The 26,364-nt window shown below is 45.3% G+C and overlaps 1 protein-coding gene across 1 annotated transcript in view; it reads right to left on the reverse strand.

Moving 5' to 3' along the window:
* Positions 1 to 26,364, reverse strand: part of LOC129698145 (cytoplasmic dynein 2 heavy chain 1) — a 395,765-nt gene that overhangs the window by 329,519 nt on the left and 39,882 nt on the right. The window contains 10 exon segments of the mRNA XM_055637055.1: positions 1,789 to 1,928; positions 5,650 to 5,748; positions 7,488 to 7,649; positions 16,394 to 16,489; positions 16,636 to 16,831; positions 21,001 to 21,176; positions 22,404 to 22,528; positions 22,624 to 22,735; positions 25,477 to 25,590; positions 25,674 to 25,808. Of these exon segments, the coding sequence (XP_055493030.1) occupies positions 1,789 to 1,928; positions 5,650 to 5,748; positions 7,488 to 7,649; positions 16,394 to 16,489; positions 16,636 to 16,831; positions 21,001 to 21,176; positions 22,404 to 22,528; positions 22,624 to 22,735; positions 25,477 to 25,590; positions 25,674 to 25,808 (1,355 nt within the window).

Here is a 26,364-nt window from a genome sequence, read left to right on the forward strand (position 1 = left end):
CAGTGGAGAGATACGTTTATTTGGCCTCCATCACAGTTATGTGATGGATGTTTATGTTAAATGTAATTATGTTGTGTCTGGGGTCTATTTGTGTGTTATGTATGGCTGCAGAAACGGCATTTCGTTTGGACCTCCAGGGGTCCAAATGACAAATAAATTGATTCTGATTCTGAAGATACAGTTTTTTTTTTACTTAACTGGGTTATCCGTGGAAAACTATCTACAAATGGTATACTGATCAGTAATGGATAAATGTTCACACACCATTAAGTTATAACTTTATTATGGTTCATTATACATTTTCAAACTAATATAGCTGGAGTCTCATCTGTATCCATCTATCACTTATCAGACTTGGTCCCACCCCACCTGTCTCTTCCAGCGCCCTCCCTCCTACTGCAATCAGTAGAAGGGTCCCGGCCTAAAACATCATCTGTCCATTTCCCTCCACAGATGCTGTCTGACTTGCTGAATTCATCCAGCATTGTGTTCTATGAATCTGACCCTATTGATGATTGGCATTGACTTGGTGGGACAAATAACTTGTTGCAGTTGGTTTTAAGACCAATTCTATTGTAATAGAAAACTGGCCTAAACACCAAACCCTAACCCTAACCAGCCTCTTCCCTTCCCATCTCCACAAAAACTATCATCCGATTCTGGTCTCTTATAGATCATTATCCAGGTTGGTCGGCTGCTAAAGCTAATTGAACATTTTAATTTTCTGAGTGTCTTTAATATTACAATGCTCTTCTAAATGAGTTTGAATAAAATGTTTAAAAACTCAAGAAAATTAAATTAATCATATCACTTAAACAAGTTTTTAAATAATGAATAGCATAAGCCTTAACAAAAACTAAAAATAGTTAAGTCTTAACAAAAAACTTTCTTAGCTTTCTTCTCCACACTGCCAAAATCAAACTTAATTGTAAGTTCAGTAGAGGAGAATGCTGTAACAGACAGCAGCTGCTGATGGTAAGTTCCAAAATTCTATATTTAACACTGTGTGAATGAAAGGCCTGGACTTGCTGACATTTACTTACAAAATCTAGGCCATTGTAACATATTATTTCCATTTAATAAAGTTGTAATCAGGACTTCTTCTCTGGAGTTCAATGAATTACAATATCAGTGAAAGTTCTGCATCATTGCCGTTGATTTACAGTTGGCAATTGGCGGTATTTTAGCAATAAAGATTATACAGGCAGTCGCAGGTAATGTAAAGGTTCCATTCCTGAGAACTGTCCATTAGCTCATTTTTAAGCGTCAAAAATGTCCGTTTTCTATCGTAACCCATATCATATCATTCTAATTCTTATAATTCTTTCACTTTATTGAATATTCTCCCTAACACTACCCATAATTAAACTAATGGAATTCATGCAGTATCCAGTCATTAACAAAACCACATTTTATTATTACCATTATTATCTGAAAAAATGCTTTAAAAATGTACAGGAGGGCTTGCCTAAAGACAATTTGCAGTAAGTCAGCTCATTCGTAACCTAGGGAGCCCCATGCACTGGAATCTAGAGAGTGCTTTTAAAATAGCACGTAGGTATCAATGAAGAAACAGACATTGGCACAGAATGGCCAAGTCTCGAGGATTGCAAAGCCTTCCAAGTCAATCATAAATATTTCTGGTGATGGTGCCAGAAAGGTTGTGCAAATTGGTTGTGATAATATTCAGAATTTTAATATGTTATTAATTGCAAAGATGCTCAATAAACTGGTAAACTTTAAAAAAAAACATTGGATTCAAATAATAATATATGTCCAAACCCTTACTTGAATGTCAGATCAACAGTGATTTCAGGAAGGTTTTCATTCAAGGCCTCCAAGCCCATTTGATATTGATGCTCCAGTGCTTTATATAGCTGGTGGTTCCAGTGCTGACGCCATGCTTTCATATCAATGGAGCGAAAACCCTTTTAAAATAATATTCAAATGTAAAATAAGTAGATTTATGCAGAAATAGGTTAATAAGCCTCAGGTTTATCCACTATTAAATGCAATCATTCCTGATCTCAACAGACCCACCTTTACTGTATATCCCTTATGCCAGAATTCATTTCTCTCAGCCCTGGAAGTTTTAGTTGAGACAGTCACAGAATCGGACGGTCATATGGCATGGAACAGATCCCTTGTCCAACCAAGTCAATGCCAATCATCAAGCGCCCTTTAATCTATATTACTAAAAGTAAGATCTTGACCGCTTTTGACGCACTACGAAGTGATTTCCGAGAGAACGCCGCCATTTACCGCTGTCATTTTTGGCCTCCTCGCTCAGAGCCCCCCTCCGCCAGACTGGGCCGGAGGATTTATCCCATCGATGAAAAATCAGAGAGACATTAATGTTTTTAAAAATTTCGCCATTCTCTCTGCTGCCCATGCTGGTGGGAGGGACTATAATACCCAGAAGTGGTATGCCTCACTCAGTCTCTGCAAGATGGAGGAAGCGAGAGGGCCACATCTCTCTGAGCTCTGAATAACAGTGAACACATGTCTACTCAACTGTGAGTGCCCTTAATGTAGTTTGAAAATGAAAATATGGCTGGTTTGAAGTAAAAAGGCACTGCAAATGGTTGTTTGGGGTTTTGGGTTGAAATAAAAAGGCACTGCAAAGGGTTGTTTGGGGGTTTTGGGTTGAAGTGAAAAGGCACTGCAAAGGGTTGTTTGTCTAAACTATACAACTTCCTGTTTGCACTATAGTGATTTTAGATAAAACGCTACCACTTACGGCTGTGATTTTGGCCATCTTACTCAGTCCCCCTCCGCTCATCAAGTGCAGAGGATTCTTCCCATCAATGAAAAATAAAAGTGTTATTTGTGTTTAAAAAATGTTGAGAATCTCTCTCCTGTCAATCACGGCATGAAGGCCACACCTTTTCCGGAGGGGGAGGGATTATAAAACCCAGAAGTGTGGGTGTGGCTCAGTCTCTGCATGATGGGGGAGGGAGAGGTCACGACACTGTCTGAGCTGTGAATCAACTGAACACACTGAATGTCTACTGAACTGTGAGTGTGGTGTTTTGTGTGGTTTTATGGTGCTTGAAATGGTATGAAAATGCATTTGAATGTGGCGGCCTTGCACCCTGCATGAAATGGTATGAAACTGCACTTGAATTTGGTGGCCTTGCGCCCTGCTTGAAGTGGTTGGAAACTGCACTTGGATTCGGTGGCCTTGCACCCTGCTTGAAGCGGTAGGAAAGTGAACCTGAATTTGGTGGCCTTGCACCCTGCTTGAAATGGTAGGAAAATGGATTTGAATTTGGTGGCCTTGCACTCTGCTTGAAATGGAATTTCAAGGAATAGCCACGAGTCAACTGCCAGCCTACCAGCCATGAGTGAGTTGCCAGCAGATCAGGCTTGAGGGACTGAGCTGCCACCCCAAGAATCCATTTGGCCCTCAATGTCCATACTAGACCTCTGGAGACCAGTAGTCCCTGCAGTCAACAACACCCATACCAGCGCTCCAGAAAGCGTATTCTCCCCTCAACTCCTCCTAGGTTCTACCACTCAACTACACACTTGGGATAATTTATAATGGACAATTAACCTATTAACCCACACATCTTTGGGATAGATTCAGAAATTATGTTGATGTGCAATGATCCTGATTTTACTTTTAGAAACAAGAAACAAGAAATTAGGTGCCAGTGATGTTCTCTTTAAAATTCCTATGATCATGGCTGATCATCCAACTCAGTATCCCGTACCTGCACAATATTCCCTTTGATGCCCTTCCATCCCATCCAACTCCCTCTTAATTTAGCAAATGAAATTAACTTGTTGTGGCAGAGATTCTCTTTCACAAGTCTGATGAAAAAAGTTATTTTCGATCTTAAACGTTTTCCCTTTATCTGTTGTGACTCTCCGCAAATGCTGCCCTAATCGGGAACCTTCAGAGTGTGTTCCAATATTTCTATAAGGTCTAATTTCAGAATTTGTGCATCTGGAATTTTTGTTTTATTTTTATTGCCCAGCCCCATTTGTCCTTGGCGTGGTGCTGATGAGAAGCCTTATTGAACTGCTTGAGTTTTTGGAAAAACAACAGAGCATTTAATGGATTATATATACAGCAGCTACATTCCGGAAGTGGCGGCGCTGCCATGCAGCTGCGGCTCCATGCCTGCAGTCCGTCTGTCCTTTCCTTTTTTTTGTTTTCTTTTGTCTTGTTAGATGTATGATTTAGTTTATTTTTAGTTGTGAATGTGTGGGAGGTGGGGGAAACTTGTTTTACCCCTTCCTTCAAGGGGATGCAACCTTTTCTTTGTCATATATCCGTCTCCGTCTGCACTGAGGCCTAATCGTGGTGCTGCTGGCCTCCGACCTCGAGGCTCCGTAGGCAGAGCCTGGACTCACCATCGCGAAGCTGGCCATCTTCGGGGCTGTGGTGGCACTGCGGCTGCGGCCTGACTTCGTTGCCTCGGAGGCTTTGGCCACAGGCCCAGTGGACGACAACGCCGGGAGCTCGCAGGTCCCAGGTTGGTGACCGATTCCCGGAGCTCCCGTAATAACAGCTTCGTCCGTTAGACTGGAGGGTGGCAGCTTCGTCCGCCCCGGGCCACGATGTTTGAACCGGACAGTTCGCGGAGCTCGGATTCGGCCGCGGGACTTACCATCACTGAAAGCCTGGATCGCCTCAACGCAGAGGGAGAACAAGGAAGAGACAAGAACTTTAAGACTTTTGCCTTCCATCACAGTGAGGAGGTGCCTGGTAGACTCACTGTGGTGGATGTTAAACTGTGTTCATTGTGTGTTCTGTTATTTTATTTTCTGTCATGACTGCAAGGTACGCAATTTTGTTCAAACTAAAAGTTTGAATGACAATAAAGGAAACTCTAAACAGCAGCTACTTTGCATCGGTGGTAGACAGAATTGGTGTCAACCAAACAAGATATTTTGGGCTGAACAGGATGGCAGCATCATGAAGAATGCTTCAATGCAAACAATTGCTTCAGCTGTAGAACTCAAAATGAATATGCAATACAGAACATGGAAATCAGAAAATAAATACCAACAAATACCAACAAGGAGGTAGACTGTAGTAGATATACCAAGGTGTGTATCTATGGTTCTCAAGAAGAAGCTTACAGCTGAGAGAGACTGATTTAGGCAGAAATTACAGCCACAGACAACATGGTGCAGATATAACTTGGTGTGTGTTGAGAAGTAAAACAGCAAATTGAGAATTTGACTCGATCCAAGACACGCAATGGAGCTCTGAAGAACAGTTACTACATACACCAGGAGGTTAAATGATGTTTTGCCGATTCTCAGTAGTGTATCTTTTCAGTGTATTTCAATGGTAAAGTATTGGTTCAGGCACAGAGCGCTCGACAAGGCAAGCTCCAACTTTGAATGTTTCAACAGAATTTATGCCTCCGATCAATGAACTTTCATCCAAAAAATCTGATGAAAGATCATCGATCTAAAGTTAACAGAAAGTTTTCTTGCTTTTGATCTGCTAAGTATTCCCTGCATTTACTGCAATAAAGAGTGCTAGCCTACAACCTTTGGTAAATAATTTTTACTGATGGCATGCAGTCTATCTAAAAAATATGAAAATGTAATTCAGTCCTACTAAAATCTTTCTTAAGAATGACCGGTCAAGTTACAATGCCACAAATGAACGGCTCAAAGTACCTGTGATTCAAGGGTGGAGAACACAAATCTGAGTTCCTGCAGTCCATCTTTCCATCGTTGTTGTTGGCGAAGTAGATCAACGTTCATAAGAGCTACAACCTACAAGATTAAGATCCCTCTTACCAGGAGTCAAAACAGTAAACTGTCAACAAGTCATAATTTAATTATTTGGCTTGTAAACTTTCTTATTGTATTTTTCATGAAAAGGCAAATATGATATGCAAAATGTACAGGGACCTAAAATGCAGCTAAATAGAACACTGTATGAAGTACTGACGAAACACTTACAACCTAAAACAATAATTCTATTTCCTCTCTCCTCAGACTTCCTGAATATTTCCAGTGTTTTCTTAAGTAGAAAGTACAATTCCATTCCATTTACTTTAAAGGTAACAGGAGCATAAAATATGAATCTCGCCATAATGCCTCCAGAATCCCTACTACCACAAATTTAATTTACAATCAGCATTTATAAGTTCCTATAATGGCATTTAAAATCAAAGAAGAAGTCAATTAGTCGTATTAGCTAACTGCTACAAAACTTATGGGGTTGATTATTCTACTGACTGGCAGGTTATCAAGGCACACCGCGTGCCTGCCTTTGGACTATCACCTTTCTTCCAAGGTTCTGGGCATGGACTCCCTTAAGGGCCTGTCCCACCGTCACAACTTAATTCAAAGCCTCTGCCGAGTTTAAAGGACCTAAAAAAAAAAATCAAGATCGTGGTAATCTACGAGCTCCTACGACCTTTCACGACTATGTTCACGAACTCCTACGAACTCCAACGAGTATGTCTTCGAATTCCCACGACTATTTTGATGCCCTCCTTACAAGTAAAAAGTTACAATTTCTTCATCCCGACCATTTTTTTACTCGTGGACATTTTTTATCGGGCTGGAAAATACGTCCTGACTTACCTGATCCCACGAGTACCTACGGCTGGCATAACGAGCGCCGCTACGATATATCTACGAACTCCTAAGACCTCCTACGGACTCGTTACGAACATTCTGCGAGTTTGAATCAAGGGGAAAACTCGGGAGAATTCGTGAATAACTCGTGAAAGTGGGACGGGCCCTTTAGGAGGTTGCTTACTGGTTCATCAGTGAGGCATGATAAAGGAGCTCTCTCAGTGCATTTGGCCAGATGTGCTTCCAGAAATCTTTAACAACTGGTAAGACTTGATCCCCAGCCCTACAGATTGCCAAGTTTGTTACTGAATGTCTACGTTCACAAACATGCAAAAACACCACTTGGGAACTATTGAAATATTTCTAAAATTTGTGATTGTTAAAAATGTTAAAACATAAGCACCACAAAACGCATCCATACATTTAAACTACATTTGAATATGGTTACAAATGCTTCGGCCTTGATCAATATTGAATATTTCTTTCATTATAAATGTTAGTATTTACATGCCAGAGTTGCCAAGTAGTACGGATTTTCCGTATTTTGTACGGAAATGCGATAAGAATACGGATTTGCTTTATAAAATACGGATTTTTTTTAATTAGCGGCATTGGCCTCAAAGAAGTCATGTTTAACATTCCACAAAAACTCAACAAATTAGGTGGAGGAGAAATAAAGAGGAAAGAAAGCAAGTATCCATAACATGAGATGAAGAACCAAGGCAGGCAGGAAGAGATAACATTGATTGTGATTACGTAGTTATTTGCCAAAAGATGGCAAGATAGAGTCTAACAGAGTAGCCAAATGATAAATTAATTTAAAAAAATAATTTGCTTAATCTTTACACAAAAAACTCAGAGGATATGGAGAGATTGGGTTTGATAGAGTTAGAAAGAATCAAGTGTTCTATAGTTAATATTCCTACCTTATCACGGAAATCAGTGTGACACTTCCTCAACTTTCTGTTCTCTGTAGTTAGACGTTCCGTTGCAGTGTGAAGTTTCTGAATGTAAGCCTCCAGCTCTCTGGGATTATCCCAAGTGATTTGTACTTTTCCACCAGATTCTTTGCTTCCAGCTTTTGGGTTCTAATTAAAGATGATGAAAGATGATAACAAATATTTTTTGCGGGTGGCACGGCAGAGCAGCAGTAGAGTTGATGCCTTACAGCGAATGCCGTGCCGGAGACACGGGTTCGATCCCGACTACGGGTGCTGAGTTTGTACGTTCTCCCCATGACCTGTGTGGGTTTTCTCCAAGATCTTCGGTTTCCTCCCACACTCCAAAGACATACAGGTATGTAGGTTAATTGGCTTGGTAAATGTAAAAATTGTCCCTAGTGTGTGTAGGATAGTGTTGGTGTGCGGGTCTGGTCGGCGTAGACCCAGTGGGCCGAAGGGCCTGTTTCAGCGCTGTTTCTCTAAACTAAACAAAACTAAAATTGCACATTATTGTTAACACCCTTCCTACTTACTGAGGAAGCAGAATGGCTGGGATACTAAACAAAACTCACAAAACAATGACGCTACCTAGCCAAAATCATCCCATTCGCAATTCTTAATGCCAACTGCAAATAAAGCAAAGAATTATACATTCTTGGATTTACTTTTTTAATAAATGTTAAATCTGAGCTGGGCACTACAGGCATACAATGTGCATCAAAAATGAAAGTCTGAGATAAAGATTTAGAGGGATATGAGCCATACGTGGACCAATGGGTCTAGATGGGACATCTAGGTCAGCATGGATGAGTTGGATCAAAGGGCCTGATTTCATGCTGTGTAATTCAATTACTCTGTGACTATGACTATTAATACTTCGGTCTCTCTTATCTCTCTACATAAAAGGTATTTTTGACCAAGCTTTCAGTTCCCTAATCGTATAGTCACATTCTAATGCATACACTGGGAAGCAGACCATTTGGTCCATCATATCTACGCCAGTCATTTCTGTATTAATTCCATTTTCCACCACGCAGCCTCTAGCCTTCCATGCCATGGCATTTCAAGCATGTACTGTATCTAAATTATTCTTAAATGTTGGGAGAGTATCAACCTCCACCACTCCCTCAGGAAGTACTTTATACATTTCAATCTCACATCTCTTCTAAATCCCCTATTCCATACATGAAGTAATGACCTCTAGTTATCAACATCCTGGCTAAGGAAATATCCCTTATATGCTCTTACTTTGCCAAAGCGACCAATTTATTCCGATTGCTCACTTGAAGCAGACTGAAGTATTTATTTCTATAAAAGATTAAAATCCCCCTATGAAAAACAGTTACTTAAAATATTCACAAATATTATTGAAATTCTACTTTTTCTGGTCACTACTGCTGTAAAAAAAAGAATGTCCTTCCAGTCTGAAGAAGGATCTTCACTCAATGCGTCATCTGTCCATTTTTTCAACAGATGCTGCCTGACCGGCTGAGTTCCTTCAGTGCTTCCCATTTAGCTTAAGCCACAGTACTATTTTCGTATGCTAAGAAATAACCTTTTAGTAATAGAAACATAGAAACATAGAAAATAGGTGCAGGAGTAGGCCATTCGGCCCTTCGAGCCTGCACCGCCATTCGATATGATCATGGCTGATCATCCAACTCAGTATCCCATCCCTGCCTTCTCTCGATCCCTTTAGTCACAAGAGCCACATCTAACTCCCTCTTAAATATAACCGATGAACTGGCCTCAACTATCTTCTGTGGCAGAGAATTCCATAGATTCACCACTCTCTGTGTAAAAAATGATTTTCTCATCTCGGTCCTAAAAGACTTCCCTCTTATCCTTAAACTGTGACTCCCTAGTTCTGGACATCCCCAACATCGGGAATAATCTTCCTGCATCTAGCCTGTCCAACCCCTTAAGAATTTTGTAAGTTTCTATATGATCCCCCCTCAATCTTCTAAATTCTAGTGTGTACAAGCCGAGTCTATCCAGTCTTTCTTCATATGAAAGTCCTGCCATCCCAGGAATCAGTCTGGTGAACCTTCTCTGTACTCCCTCTATGGCAAGAATGTCTTTCCTCAGATTAGGAGACCAAAACTGTACGCAATACTCCAGTTGTGGTCTCACCAAGACCCCGTACAACTGCAGTAGAATCTCCCAGCTCTTATACTCAAATCCTTTTGCTATGAATGCTAACATACCATTTGCTTTCTTCACTGCCTGCTGCACCTGCATTCCTACTTTCAATGACTGGTGTACGATGACACCCAGGTCTTGTTGCATCTCCCCTTTTCCTAATCGGCCACCATTCAGATAATAGTCTACTTTCCTGTTTTTGCCACCAAAGTGGATAACCTCACATTTATCCACAATATACTGCATCTGCCATGCATTTGCCCACTCACCCAACCTATCCAAGTCACCTTGCAGCCTCCTAGCATCCTCCTCACAGCTAACACTGCCCCCCAGCTTCGTGTCATCCGCAAACTTGGAGATGTTGCATTCAATTCCCTCATCCAGATCATTAATATATATTGTAAATAGCTGGGATCCCAGCACTGAGCCTTGCGGTACCCCACCAGTCACTGCCTGCCATTCTGAAAAGGACCAGTTTACTCCTACTCTTTGCTTCCTGTCTGCCAGCCAGTTCTCTATCCACATCAATACAGAACCCCCAATACCATGTGCTTTAAGTTTGTATACTAATCTCTTATGTGGGACCATTGGACACGTCCACTGGTTCTCCCTTATCCACTCTACTAGTTACATCCTCGAAAGATTCGTCAGACATGATTTACCTTTCATAAATCCATGCTGACTTTGTCCAATTAATTCACCACTTACTTTCCAAATGTGCTGCTATCCCATGTTTAATAACTGACTCCAGAATTTTCCCCACTACCGATGTTAGACTAACTGGTCTGTAATTCCCCGTTTTCTCTCTCCCTCACTTTTTAAAAAGTGGGGTTACATTAGCTACCCTCCAGTCCTCAGGAACTACTCCAAAATCTAAAGAGTTTTGAAAAATTATCACTAATGCATCCACTATTTCTGCGGCTACTTCCTTAAGTACTCTGGGATGCAACTTATCTGGCCCTGGGGATTTATCGGCCTTTAATCCATTCAATTTACCTAACACCACTTCCCGGCTAACTTGGATTTCACTCAGTTCCTCCATCTCATTTAACCCCCGGTCCCTTGCTATTTCTTGCAGATTATTTATGTCTTCATTAGAGAAGACAGAACCAAAGTAGTTATTCAATTGGTCTGCCATGTTCCCCATGATCCATTCACCTGTTTCTGACTGCAAGGGACCTACATTTGTTTTAACTAATCTTTTCCTCTTCACATATCTATAAAAACTTTTGCAGTCAGTTATTATGTGCCCTGCCAGTTTTCTTTCATAATCTATTTTCCCTTTCCTAATTAAGCCTTTTGTCCTCCTCTGCTGGACTGAATTTCTCCCAGTCCTCTGGTAGGCTGCTTGTTCTGGCTAATTTGTACGCTTCATCTTTTGTTTTGATACTAACCCTGATTTCCCTTGTTATCCACAGATGCACTACCTTCCCTGATTTATTCTTTTGCCAAACTGGGATGAACAATTGTTGTAGTCCATTGCATATCCACCGTCAACCCTTTAAGAATCATTCTATCTTGGCCAATTCACGTCTCATACCCTCAAAGTCACCTTTCTTTAAGTTCAGGACCCTTGTTTCTGAATTAACAATGTCACTCTCCATCCTAATGAAGAACTCAGCCATATTATGGTCACTCTTGCCCAAGGGGCCATGCACAACAAGACTGCTAACTAACCCTTCCTCATTACTCAATACCCAGTCTAGAATAGCCTGTTCTCTCGTTGGTTCCTCTACATGTTGGTTTAGAAAACTATCCCGCATACATTCCAAGAAATCCTCTTCCTCAGCACCCCTGCCAATTTGATTCACCCAATCTATATGTAGATTGAAGTCACCCATTGTGGCGGCTCCTAAGGGTCGTGCCATTATACTGCCGAACCCCTCGGCACAGGAGTGGCGCAGTCCGGAGGCGGTCCTTAGCCGGAGGGTATAAAAGGCAGGGTTTGGGTGCCATCTTTTCCTGGTTTCGTCTTCCCCTGAACCGGGAGGAATTAAAGTAAAGTGCTTCTCAAACTTCAGACTACTTGCCTCATTTTGAGACCCACGCACTACATTGGTGACCCCCGACGCTCCATTGGCATCATGATGGAGACAGAACAAAGCCCTACCTCCTCACACGCCAGCCCGACCCTGTCTCTGGACGCGGTCTCCGTGAAACTGCCCAGCTTCTGGACCACACGGCCGCTCATCTGGTTCCAGCAGGCGGAGGCCCAGTTCAACCTGCGGGGCATCACGGTCGATGCCACCCGCTTCTATTACCTGGTGGGAGCCCTCGACCAGGATGCGGTGGAAGAAGTATCGGACTTCCTCGCAGCCCCCCCGGACAATGATAAATACCTCGGCCTGAAACAGCTCCTGCTCCAAATTTACGGACTAAGTAGGATGGAGCGGGCAGGTAGGATCCTGCATATGGGTGGCCTGGGCGACCGGCGGCCATCTACCCTCCTAAAGGAAATGGTGGCGTTATTAGACGGGCACACGCCGTGCCTGTTGTTCGAGTACACTTACCTGCATCTGCTGCCGGCCTACATTAGGTTGCAACTCACCGACGCCTCGTTTGCCGACCTTCGGGCCCTCGGGAGGCGCGCCGACGCCATGTGGTTGGCGCGCCCTGATGACGTCAGCGCGCTGGGCGTCAGCAGAGACGAGGTCACGCTCAGGTCGACGCGCCCGGATGACGTCAATGCGCTGGCCGTCGGCAGGCACGCCGATGACGTCAACGAGCTGGCCGTCGCCAGGCACGCCGATGAGGTCACCCCAGCAGCTCCCGATTTCCTCCGGTGGGGCGGGGGAGCTGTGGAAAGAGTGACAGCTCCAGCCCGACGGCCAGCACGATTACCCCCAGCGGCAGTGAGGGGTACTGCACCTGCAGTCCAGCGCCAGCAAGCTGCAGGCACCACCAGCAGGGGCAGGCAAGCTCCAAATAGCACCAACACAAGGAGCTGGTTCTATTTCCATCAGCGCTGGGGTGCTGCAGCACGACAATGCCGCCAGCCATGCACATTCCCGGGAAACGCCTGGGCCGGCTGCCAATAGTCCCCGCGGTGGCCGGCCAAATTCACCGCCTTTTCGCTTGGGATCGGCGCTCCGGGACCCGCTTCCTCGTGGATCCAGGAGCGGAGCTCAGCGTCCTGCCCCCTTCGCTGGCTGACATTCGTTCCAGTAAGCGGGGGCCCGTCCTCACCGCGGCGAACGGCAGCCCCATCCGCACATATGGACTGCGCATGGTTCCCATCGTGCTCGGCTCCTGCCATTTTTCATGGAACTTCACCATTGCCGACGTCTCCCAACCATTGCTCGGGGCCGATTTTCTCCGGACGCATTCCCTCATGGTGGACGTCGGGCATCAGCGTTTGGTCAACGCCACTACAATGGAGCCGATCACGTTGCGCTTGAGTCAACCGGTGGGACGGCCACTGGCGTCCGTGGATTCCCGATTCGCACGAATCTTGGCTGCGTTCCCGGACATTCTCACTCCGCAGTTTCATTCAGCAACCCCCAGCCACGGAGTTGTACATTATATCCCGACTACCGGCCCACCACTCCATGCACGAGCACGACGACTGCCACCAGATAAACTGCGTCTGGCACGGCGGGAATTCCGCACGATGGAGGCCTTGGGGATCGTTCGCCCTTCGAGCAGCCCTTGGGCGTCCCCACTCCACATGGTCCCTAAGTCAAGCGGGGGCTGGCGACCTTGTGGGGATTACCGACGGCTGAACGCTGCAACAACAGCGGATCGATACCCCGTACCCCACATCCAGGACTTCACGGCCCATTTGGCTGGGGCCACATTTTTTTCAAAAGTGGATCTGGTGCGGGGTTATAATCAGATCCCGGTTCACCCGGATGACGTACCCAAGACGGCTATCATCACGCCATTCGGGCTTTACGAGTTTACTCGGATGCCGTTCGGCCTCAAAAACGCTGCACAGGCCTTTCAGCGCCTCATGGACGGGGTGTGTCGTGACCTCGAATTCGTGTTCGTGTACCTGGACGACATCCTGGTGGCCAGCCGCTCGCAGCAGGAACACTGCGCTCACCTTCGACAGCTCTGTCAGCGGCTCAGCGAGCATGGTTTGGCCATCAACCTGGACAAGTGCCGTTTTGGGGTCAACGAAATTGACTTTCTCGGCCACCGCGTGACTGCGCAAGGCGCGGTTCCCCTGCCTGACAGGGTTGACGCCATCCGTCGGTTTCCCCGCCCACGCACGGTGCGTGGCCTGCAGGAATTTGTCGGCATGGTGGCATTCTACCATCGTTTCGTGCCATCCGCGGCCCACATCATGCGGCCCCTGTATCAACTTCTGGCGGGTGGGCAGCAAAAGAGCGTTGAGTGGACCCACGAGGCGGAGGCAGCTTTCGACGGCGCGAAGGAGGCCCTTGTTCGGGCCGTGCTGCTGGTGCACCCGCGGGAAGATGCCCCAACTGCTCTCACTGTGGACGCCTCGGAGTCGGCAGTTGGTGCTGTACTGGAGCAGCTGACAGGCGGAGTTTGGCGGCCTCTGGCCTTCTTCAGTCGGCACCTCAACCGCGCGCAGACCAAGTACAGCGCGTTCGATCGTGAGCTCCTGGCTCTGTACCTGGCTGTGCGCCATTTTCGTTACTTCCTGGAGGGCCGCCCGTTCACCGCCTACACCGACCATAAGCCGCTCACTTTCGCCCTGCAGAAGGTTTCCGACCCCTGGTCCGCACGTCAGCAGCGGCAGTTGGCTTACATCTCCGAGTACACCACAGCCATCCGCTACGTCAAGGGGAAAGAGAACCTGGTGGCCGACGCATTGTCCCGCCCTGCTATAAATGCCGTGTTCGAGGTGGCGCCCGGATTGGACTATTCTGCTCTAGCGGCGGCACAGCTCACGGACGACGAGGTGCCCACCTACCGGACTGCCATCTCCGGCCTCCGTCTTGAGGATGTCCCTCTCGGTCCTGGGGTTGTGACGATCCTGTGCGATGTGTCGTCCGGTCAGCCGCGCCCCATCGTCCCTGCCACCTGGCGCCGGAGAGTGTTCGAGGTCATCCACGGACTGGCTCACCGATCAATCCGGGCGACAACGGCACTGGTGGCAGCTCGCTTCATGTGGCACGGTCTGCGCAAGCAAGTTGCCCATTGGGCTCGCACCTGCATCCCGTGCCAGACGGCAAAAATCCAGCGCCATGTCCGCGCACCTCTCCAGGAGTTCGGTCTACCTCACCGGCGGTTCGACCATCTCCACGTGGACATTGTGGGGCCTCTTCCACCGTCCAGGGGCATCACCCACCTTTTGACCATGTTGGACCGCTTCATGCGGTGGCCGGAGGCCATTCCGTTGGCTGACACCTCATCGGCTACGTGTGCTCGTGCGTTGTCCGCGCAGTGGATTGCTCGCTTCGGCATGCCGGTGCACATTTCCTCCGACCGGGGGCCACAGTTCACCTCCGAGCTGTGGTCAGCCATGGCTCGCTTGCTGGGGGTGCAGCTGCACCACACCACGGCTTACCACCCGCAGGCTAACGGTCTGGTGGAGAGGTTCCACCGGCAGCTGAAGGCGGCATTGAAGGCACGACTCACCGGCCCGGACTGGATGGACGACTTGCCGTGTGTCATGCTGGGCATCCGGACCGCTCCCAAAGAGGACTTGGCCTCATCATCGGCGGAGCTGGTGTACGGGTCGCCACTCACAGTGCCCGGGGAGTTCGTGCCGTCGGCGCCGGAGCAGCAGGAAACGCCCTCCTCCACCCTTCAACGCCTTCGCGAGCGAGTTGGCAGGCTCGCACCCGTCCCAACGTCCCGCCATGGGACATTTCGCCCACACGTGCCAATGGCCCTCACGGACTGCCCATACGTCTTCCTGCGCCGTGATGCCCACCGGACGCCACTCCAGAGGCCGTACGAGGGCCCGTTCCGGGTGCTGGAACACGGGCAGTCGACTTTTGTCCTGGACATGGGGGGGCCGGCCGGAGGCCGTGTCGATTGACCGTTTAAAGCCGGCGCACCTGGACATTGACCAGCCGGTGCTGGTTGCTCAACCTCGGCCCCGAGGGCGCCCCCCCTCACGACTCCCTCCACCCGTCCCTCCACCTGTCCTCCCGCCGGTCCCTCGACCTGTCCCTCCACCTACGCCCCCGCAAGCCCCGGGATCTGCTGACTTCCGCACGCGGGCCGGCCGGGTCGTGCGCCCGCCGGTGCGTTTTGTGCCTCTGGTTCTGGGGGGGGGTCCTGTGGCGGCTCCTAAGGGTCGTGCCATTATACTGCCGAACCCCTCGGCACAGGAGTGGCGCAGTCCGGAGGCGGTCCTTAGCCGGAGGGTATAAAAGGCAGGGTTTGGGTGCCATCTTTGCCTGGTTTCGTCTTCCCCTGAACCGGGAGGAATTAAAGTAAAGTGCTTCTCAAACTTCAGACTACTTGCCTCATTTTGAGACCCACGCACTACACCATTATAATTGTTTTACCTTTGTTGCACGCATTTCTAATTTCCTGTTTGATGCCATCCCCAACTCCACTACTACTGTTAGGTGGCCTGTACACAACTCCCACTAGCGTTTTCTGCCCCTTAGTGTTTCGCAGCTCAACCCATATCGATTCCACATCCTCCAAGCTAATGTCCTTCCTTTCTATTGTGTTAATCTCCTCTCTAACCAGCAACGCTACCCCGCCTCCTTTTCCTTTCCGTCTATCCCTCCTGAATGTTAACCATGAATGATAGGGAAGCATTTCTAGGCCTGTGTATCTAAAGAACTAATATTTTTCTACTCTAATGATCTTACCTTTATTATCTGTTCAAAGGATAAAGCAGAGTTTAGCATCATGGGTCTCTGGCTCGGAATCATCTGCTGATCAATAGTATTGTAAAAGTGAGCGACCTGAAACGGGAAATTGTAAGATTATTTAACAATGAAGCCTGGATTCTCACTCTAAACAGCAGTTTAAAAAATATCAATGTAAGAAAAGAAGATACCATGAGGGCAAGTGCAAGAAGGGGAATCAAACAAAGAAATACAGTACTGACTTGTTTGAGAATAATTGCTTGTCTGTAAAACTTCTGAGCTGTATTTGCCGTATGTTGGATTTTTGCAGGAATGGCAAACCCCAAAGCGGAGAGCTGACGCACTTCCCTCAACAAAGACACAAGGCGATCAGAGTAATGTATCTTCAACTTCCCATCGGAGTGATCCAATTCTATAACTCGACCATTGGCCTGTAAACTACACAAAGTACACAAAAATGTCAACAGTTACATCGTTGTACATTTACACAAATTTATATATGGCTTGGCATAGTAATAAAAGTGCACTAATGCAATATCTCACAAGGTATAGATTGCCTACTATTTACTCAAATTACAAGAGATCAAAATTTGTATTTCCAAAGCCATATATGACCAATACAGAAAAGAAACATTGTGCTCTTTATAACTAATCTTTATCCAAATTCCCATTGGAGCCGAGAAGAATTAAGGGATGTGGGGTGGCATGATGGAGGTACAGCAAATTAAGAGCAGCATTGATGGGATGGACAGTGGGAAACTTATCCCCACACCAGAAGTTTCCAAATTAATGGATGTCGGTTTAGAAAAGGGATAAGAGATTTAGATGCAATCTGAGCAAGGATTTTTTTCATTGATGGGTGGTTGGAATCTGGAAAACAAAATGTGTGTTGCAATCATTACTCAGTTCTGATGAAAGGTCGCAGACCTGAAACATTAATTGTTTTTCTTTTCACAGATGCTGCATGAACTACTACAATTTCAGATATTTTGTTCTTATTTCTGTTTCATGTGGTGTATGACGCACTATGACATCCTGGCTCTATAAAGTGCTATTGATTAATAGTAGCAAATGTAGAATCTGCAACATTAATCTACTCTTCCCATTGAGAAGTGGAATTCATTTTCATTTTGCTAATGTTTCACTAACTGCTGCCATTACACTATCAGCAGCTTAAACAGCAGCTATTTAACACCAGCATATTCCATATCCCTTGGAACTGCTAACCTTGCTGAAAATATATATAAATAACTATATGGATGACGACTGCAAAACATCACCTGTCTACATTGGTGTTTATCCTCCATGTCAGCTATTTACAATTTTATCAGAGAAACAAGTTTCTGTCTCTTTTATTTACGCAGTTAAAAATGGAATGAATGCAACTTGCAAAAACAATCTTTGAATTTGAAATTAGACAAAAATGCTGGAGAAACTCAGAGGGTGAGGCAGCATCTATGGAGAGATGGAATAGGCAACGTTTCGGGTCGAGACCCTTCTTCAGACTGATGTCGGGGGGGGCGGGAAAAAGAAAGGAAGAAGCGGAGACAGTAGGTTTGTGGGAGAGCTGGGAAGGCGAGGGAGAAAGGACTACCTGAAATTGGAGAAGTCAATGTTCATACCGCTGGGGTGTAAGCTACCTAAGCGAAATATGAGGTGCTGTTCCTCCAATTTGCGCTGGGCCTCACTCTGGCAATGGCGGAGGCACAAGACAGAAAGGTCAGATTCGGAATGGCAGAGGGAGTTGAAGTGCTGAGCCACTGGGAGATCAAGTTGGTTATTGCAAACTGAGCGGAGGTGTTGGGCGAAGCGATCGGCAGGTCTGCACATGGTCTCACCGATGCAGAGAAGTTGACATGTGGAACAGTGGATGCAGTAGATGAGGTTAGAGGAGGTGCAGGTGAACCTCTGCCTTACCTGGAAAGACTGCTTGGGTCTTTGGATGGAGTCGAGGGGGGAGGTAAAGCGCCAAGTGTAGCATCTCGTGCGGTTGCAAGGGAAAGTACCAGGGGAGGGGGTTGTTTGGGTGGGAAGGGACGAATTGACCAGGGAACGGTCTCTGCGTAAAGCAGAAAGGGGAGGAGATGGGAAGATGTGGCCAGTGGTGGGATCCCATTGGAGGTGGCGAAAATGTCAGAAGCTTATATGTTGTGTGCGACGGCTGGTAGGGTGGAAGGTTAGGGTAAGGGGGACACTGTCCTCGTTACAAATAGGGGGATGGGGAGTGAGAGCGGAGCTGCGGGATACTAGTGAGAGCCTCATATATAGTAGAAGAGCGGAAACCCCGTTCCCTAATAACCATATAACCATATAACAATTACAGCACGGAAACAGGCCATCTCGGCCCTACAAGTCCATGCCGAACAAATTTTTTTCCCCTTAGTCCCACCTGCCTGCACTCGTATCATAACCCTCCATTCCCTTCTCATCCATATGCCTATCCAATTTATTTTTAAATGATACCAATGAACCTGCCTCCACCACTTCCACTGGGAGCTCATTCCACACCGCCACCACTCTCTGCGTAAAGAAGTTCCCCCTCATATTACCCCTAAACTTCTGTCCCTTAATTCTGAAGTCATGTCCTCTTGTTTGAATCTTCCCTATTCTCAAAGGGAAAAGCTTGTCCACATCAACTCTGTCTATCCCTCTCATCATTTTAAAGACCTCTATCAGGTCCCCCCTTAACCTTCTGCGCTCCAAAGAATAAAGCCCTAACTTGTTCAACCTTTCTCTGAATGAGGACATCTTCAATGCCCTGGTATGGAACACCTCATTCTGGGTGCAGATGTGGCGTAGACAGAGGAATTGGGAGTAGGGGATAGAGTCCTTACAGGAAGCAGGGTGGGAAGAAGTGTAGTCCAGATAGCCATGGGAGTCAGTGGGTTTATAGTAGATGTCGGTCACTAGTCTGTTACCTGCGATGTAGATGGTGAGGTCTAGAAACGGTAGGGAGATGTCAGAAATGGTCCAGGTGAATTTGAGTGCCGGATGGAAGTTAGTGATGAAATGGATGAAGTCAGTGAGTTCTGCATGGGTGCAGGAGGTAGCACCAATGCAGTTGTCAATGTAGTGGAGATAGAGTTCAGTGATAGGGCCAAGGTACGCTTCGAACAAGGATTGAGAGACAGGCCCTAGAAAGAAGCACTCAGCGGCTGTGGAAAGCATCTTGTCCGGAAATATTACCATCTGGTTTGGGAATTGCTCTGCCCAGGACAAGAAGGCTCTGCAGAGAGTAGTGCGTTCGGCCGAACACACTATGGGAACTTCACTCCCCCCCCCCCCCCTGCAGGAACTATACAACAGGAGGTGCAACTCCAGAGCAAATAAAATCATGGGAGACCCCTTCCACCCATGCAACGGACTGTTCCAGCTGCTACGGTCAGGCAAACACCTCCGTTGCCATGCAGTGAGAACGGAGAGGTTGAGAAGGAGTTTCTTCCCAGAGGCCATTCGGACTGTAAACTCCCATCTCACCAGGGACTAACTTTACTACGTTTTTCCTTCGAATTTTTAATATGTAAAATAATATTGTGTGTTTATGATTGTGTTTATAGTTTGTTTGGTTGTTTGTTTGTCTTTTTGCACAAAGTCCGCGAGCATTGCCACTTTCATTTCACTGCACATCTCGTATGTGTATGTGACGAATAAACTTGACTACTTGACTTGATAGCTGGGGCCCACGTGTGTGCCCATAGCTACGCCTTGGAATTGGAGGAAATGGGAGGAGTCAAAGGAAAAGTTGTTGAGGGTAAGAACCAGCTTCGCCCAGGCGGAGAGTATTAGTAGACGGGGATTGGTTGGTTCTGCGGTCGAGTAAGAAACGGAGGGCTTTAAGACCCTCCTGGTGGAGGATGGAGGTGTAGTGTGACTGGACATCCATAGTGAAGATGAGGGAGTGGGGGCCTGGAAAACGGAAGTCACGAAGGAGACGAAGAGCATGTGAGGTGTCTTGGACATAGGTGGGGGGAGATTTGAAATGGTTTGTTTCGCTTTTAGTTTAGTTTAGAGTTTCAAAGCGGACATAGGCCTTTTGGCCCACCAAGTCCGCGCCAATCATCGATCCCCTTACACAAGCACTATCCTACATGCTAGGGAGAATTTACAACCAAAGCCAATTAACATACAAACTTATATGTCTTTCGAATGCTGGAGGAAACCGGAGCACCCGGGGAAAACCCACATGGGCACAGGGAGAACGTACAAACTTGTACAGACTATACAATACAATACAATATTTATTGTCATTTGAGCCTCAGTGAGGCTCAAACGAAATTCCGTTTCCACAGCCATACAAACAAAGACAATTTCCTACAGACATACACACAATTTAATTCACACAAACATCCATCACAGTGAACCCACTGTGATGGAAGGCAAAGTCTTTTCTCTCCCCTGTTCTCCATGTCTCTCCCGATGAACAGGTCAGGATTGAACCTGGGTATCTAGCGCTGTAAGGCAGCAAATCTACTGCTGTAAGGCAGCAATTCTACCACTGTGCCACCGTGCAATTTGGCTTTGCCAGCAAGGGAAAAAAAATGCATTTAAAAAAAATAGTCTGTTGTTCCTAATTGTCTTTATGCATAACACATAACACATTTAGATACCTGACACCAGCTTTGGGATCTGATACAGATGACTGGATTTCCCTTGACCAGTCATCAAACTGTTCTTGCTCATAGGTCCTCAACTGATCCAGAAGTTCATTACAATTTCGCCAAAATGATTGAAATCCTGACAAGTCATGCAGCAAACTCTCAGCAACCTTCATGGTATCTGCAGCCTGAAAGAAGGGCATACCATTAATGTTAGTAATGTAACTTGCCTACTTATTCCCAGTTTAAATTTTATCATCTTCCCTGTACAACTCTTCCACCAGCCGCCACTCCAATGTGGAAGAATAAACAGAAGTTGTTGCCTGCTGCTTGTTGAAAACTCATAATAAAGAAGATATCACCAGCTATGTAAAAGCAATTTTCAGGAAATCTATTACAACTGGATCGCATATCTGAATCAAATACTGGTTCTGTGTTCTTGCACCAATACTTGTATAAACTGGTTCCCTCTCATTGTTTGAAGATAGTGATACATGGCGAAATAAAATCCCACCAAACAAAGTGCACAAAATTGCTTAAACTAAAGTTTGCATTGGTAGCATTTTGCAATGAATTCACTTGATCGATAAATTCCCCAGTTAATTCTAATGTAAGGAATCATTATTTAGCCTCTATTTTTCATTAAACAAACAAGAAATAAGTGAATTAGTTTACGGTTTAGATCAATTGAAACTTGGTACGTTTATTCCATCACAGTAAGATCCAAAATCATCTTCAAAAATGTTTCCATTTGACAATGAGGGCAAATAAAAAACAAAGCAACAAAAACATTGACTGAAGATTGAAAGATAGACTTGCTTTTAATATTGTGTTCTTCACATCTCTTTCAGAACATTACAAAGTGTTCTCATTAAATATTTTTGGCGTTCTGGTTGACAATTTGCACAAGAACTGTTTCCATACAGAGCATTGTAATAATGATCAAATAATCAATTAAAAAATGTTAGACCCAAAGTACTGGAGTAACTCAGCAGGTCAGGAAGCATCTCTGGAGAAAAAGGATGGGTGACATTTCAGGTCGGGATCCTTCTTCAGAAGAAAGTCTGAAGATGGGTCCTGACCTGAAACATCATCCATCCTTTCATCTCCAGAGATGCTGCCTGACCCGCTGAGTTACTCCAACACATTGAGTCTATCTTTGGTTTAAACTAGCATCTGCAGTTCTTTGTTTCTACATTTAAAAATGTCGATTGAGGGAAGAAGAATGGCCAGGATAGTGGAGATAATATTCCTGTTGTTTTATTTTGTAACAGTGCAATAGGAGTTATATTGCCAAGGTTGCTAAACTCCAAATACCAAAAGTAAATAGCTATTCCTTTCCTCTTTCTTATTTCACGATTTCAAACACAAAATTTTGGGGGAAAAAAGAAGACATTTACTAAATAAATAATTACCTTTAATTCCAGTTGTCTAACCCAAACAATATTATTGACAACCTCAGGGAGATTCTTGCCTGAGAGGGGCCCGGAAGGTTCTCCAGGAATGCCACATCGCCGATTCTCAAAATCAGTGTGGATGCCTAATTCAAACAGTATCATCAATGAAGGCAACAATAATCTGTTTATTAATTGATGTAAATTATTGTATTTTCAGAAATGCTTGTGCTTCCCTTACCTTTGATGTATTCTGCAAGTTTTGCCACCAACATTTCACGCTCTGAAAGTAGTTCCTTGCTGATACTTGGCCTTTTGACGAGTTCTTGGTATTTTTGAAATGCCTGCAGGAGCTTGAAAAAAAAATACAAGTTCTAAAAGGATACATGATAGGTTTTGCAGTTAGCTAGGTGTGTGTATACGTGTGTGTGAGTCAGTCTGTCAGTCTGTCAGTCAATCAGTTAGTGAGAGAGAGAGAAAGAGAGAAATTAGGAAAGAAGGAGGAAAGGCAAGTTTGCTGAAGACTCATGCTTAAGAGTTTGATATTGACAAGAAAAGTGCTGAGAATCCAAAATATTTATTTTTAGAAAGTTTCTTGCTTTATATGGTATCTTACAAAGCTCCAAACGGTAGGGAAAAAATTAGCATGAAAGATGAGCACGAAATCAATAATTCCATGCCAACAATTCCACATCACAGCAATATTTGCCCAAAATAGTCTCATCAAGTTTCAGATTTCTCTGCATAAGTGGATGAGTTAGTCCCAGACGTGCCAACAATTTCCCAACAGTTGTGGCAATTTCTCACCCTTTACAGTGAGGAATCCCATTGAAGAATAACATCGAATAGTCAGACTTGGTGAGTAATTATAAAACCATGTTTAATATCCAACTAGATAGGGGATGAAATAGGTTAGATACTAACTGGAATGGACGAAAATAGTTGATTACAAAATAGCAAAATAAAAATGAATAAAAATTAATTTGAAAGGGAAATAAAAGAAGAAAACAAATTAACAACTGAGTTGAAAGAATCTAAGAGATTGAGGAAATCATTATTTTACTGCTCAATATTTCAGAATCTGCAGTTTCTTATGTCTCCAGAGAGAAAACAAGTCGGCTTTCAGTAGCAGGCAAGGTGAGGGAGGGATGGATCTTTGATTGGGTGAGGCCAAATGGATTAACACGGTAATTAAATGACAGATTGTGCTTCCTTGCCTGCGTAATGTGTTGCTAATTGGACACGGGACAATGGGACAGGGCAAGCAGGCCAGACTTTACAAACAAAGAAGAGAAAAATTGGCAGAAATGGACCGTTCCAATACAGACAGAAAGAATTATCTACAGTTGTTGCCTGTAAGATTGAGTCCTGAAAATTCTGTTAAACCCAGATGGAAGAGGTGATAATATTCTTCAAACACGCACAGGGGTCTCATAGCAACAGTGCAGGAGACTAAAAAGTATGTAAAGTAAAATATCCTTTATGGTCATTCAGACCTTCCGGTCTGAACGAAATTTCATGCCTTGCAGTCATACATATAATGAAATAACAAAAACACACAATAAACACAAATTTAACATCCACCACTGTGAGTTCACCAGGCACCTCCTCACTGTGATGGAAGGCAAAAGTCTTAAAGTCTTTGTCTCTTCCCTCCTTGTTCTCCCTCTGCGCCGAGGCAATCCAGGCTTCCGATATTGTGACCCCACCGGGTGATGGTAAGTAAATCAGTCCCGCGGCTGAATCCGAGCTCCGCGAACGGGCCGGTTGAAACTCCGCGGCCAGGGGTGGTCGAAGCTGCGGAAGCTGCCGCCCTCCAGTCCAGCGGACAAAGCGGTTGTTGCGGGAGCTCCGGAAAAACAGGTCACCAACCTGTGACCTGCGAGCTCCCGATGATGTCGTCCACTGGCCTGCGGCCGAGCGTCCGAGGCTCCGAAGTCGGGTAGCTGCCGCCGGAACGCCGCCACAGCCCCGAAGTCAGGGCGCCGGAACGCCGCCACAGCCCTGAAGTCGGGCCGCTGGAACGCCACCATAGCCCTGAAGTCGGGCCGCTGCCAGAACGGTCGCCCCAGCCCCAAAATCGGGCCGCCGGAACGGCGCCACAGCCCCGAAGTCGGCCAGCCTCACACTGGTAAGTCCTGGCTGGCTCTGCCTCCGGAGCCTCAAGGTCGGTCCCAGTTGGAGGCCGCCAGCTCCGCCATTAGGCCTTAGCGCAGACGTAGATGGAGATGGGGGATACGACAAGAAAAGGTTGCATTCTCCCGAAGGAAGAGACTAAAACAAGTTTCTCCCACCCCCCACACATACGCAACCTAATAACTAAAATTAACCAACTAAAACAGGACAAGAAAACAACAAAAAAAAGAAAAAACAGACGGACTGCAGGCGAGCCGCAGCTGCTAAGGCAGCGCTGCCACTACAGACGGAAAGGTCAGATAGTGCAAAACTTCTTAACATGCACAATTATGAAAATTAAGGTAAGATTTCAGACTTTCGTGTGAACAATAAATTGGATAGGTAAATAAATGTAAAAGATTGAAGTGATGGTCACCCTGTTATAGGAACAATGGTGTTAAACTGGAAAGGGTACACAGAAGATTTATGAGGGTGTTGCCAGGACTCGGGGCTTTGGCTATAGGGAGAGGGTGAGCAGGCTAGGATAGTATTCCTTGCAGCGCGGGAGGATGAGGAGTGATCTTATTGAGGTGTAGAAGATCATGAGAGGAATAGATAGAGCAAATGCACAGTCTTTTACCCAGGGTAGGAGAATCAAGAACCTGAGGAGTTAGGTTTAAGGCGAAGGGGGAAAGATTTAATTGGAATGTGAGGGACAATTTTTTACACGAAGGGCGGCAGGTATATGGAGTGAGCTGCCGGAGGAAGTAGGTGAGCAGATACTATCACAATGTTTAAAAAACTTTGGGCAGGTACATGGATAGGACAGGTTTAGAGGGTTATGGGCCAAATGCAGGTAGGTGGGACTAGTGTAGATTGGGCATGTTGGGCAGTGTGGGCAAGTTGGGCCAGAGGGCCTGTTTCGACACTGTATGACCATGACTCTAGATACAATTAGGACCACGCATTACTATTTTACCTGTTGGGGATTATCTTGCACTTCCACAATGGAAACTTTCAGTTTACTTGCAACCTTCTGTTCCGAAGGAGATATTAAGCGCTCAAACTGGGCTACGGCAGCTCTCCAGAGTGGCTGGAAAATTGAGAAATTCATATTTATTCGGGTAATTATTAAGTATCGAGCATACACAAATCAAAAGGTAAAGTACAACAAACCTCAGTGTAAGGATTATATTGAACGGGATTCAGTCCAGCAAAGGGCTCAAAAACATGGGCGTTGTGAAGCAATTGCTGTTCTCCAGCAGGCAACAGCCGCATAAGCTTCTCGTGAACTGTTCTACTATTTTGAATCTGCAAAACAATTGAAGTAAATAGTTTACAGGGAAGTAAATTTTCTTTTGATTCAGCAATTTACTTTTTATAAGGTTTTTATAAGTCAGGCAGAGAATTAGTTTGCATCCAACCCAGAATACATAGAACTACAAGTTTTAATCAGCAACCAAACTCAATTACATGTATCCTCTATGTAGCAAAACTATTAGAGGTATTTTTCCACCCCAGATTTTGAAGCTTTCCATTCATTCATTCTAACACTGAATGGACAAATAGTATTTTGCTTCAACTACAGTCAGTTAAAGTGTGAAAATCTTAGCGACTAAATAGAAAAATAAGAACTATATTATAATGTTGAACAATACGGATTTGACCAAGATAGGATAGTTGATGAAAGAAAAGTGGATAAAGGGATCTTCGAACAATGCAAGTAAATTTAGGTCCATTTGCTTATATGGCGTATTTGCTTATATGGCTTTTACACTGACTGGGTTAAATAGCCAGCAACAAAACAATCAAATTCTGTGTATTTTAAATTGATTGATGGAACATTTAGGATAAATCCACATAAAAA

Source organism: Leucoraja erinacea, chromosome 6, assembly GCF_028641065.1.
Source record: "Leucoraja erinacea ecotype New England chromosome 6, Leri_hhj_1, whole genome shotgun sequence".
In the NCBI taxonomy this organism is placed as follows: domain Eukaryota; kingdom Metazoa; phylum Chordata; class Chondrichthyes; order Rajiformes; family Rajidae; genus Leucoraja; species Leucoraja erinaceus.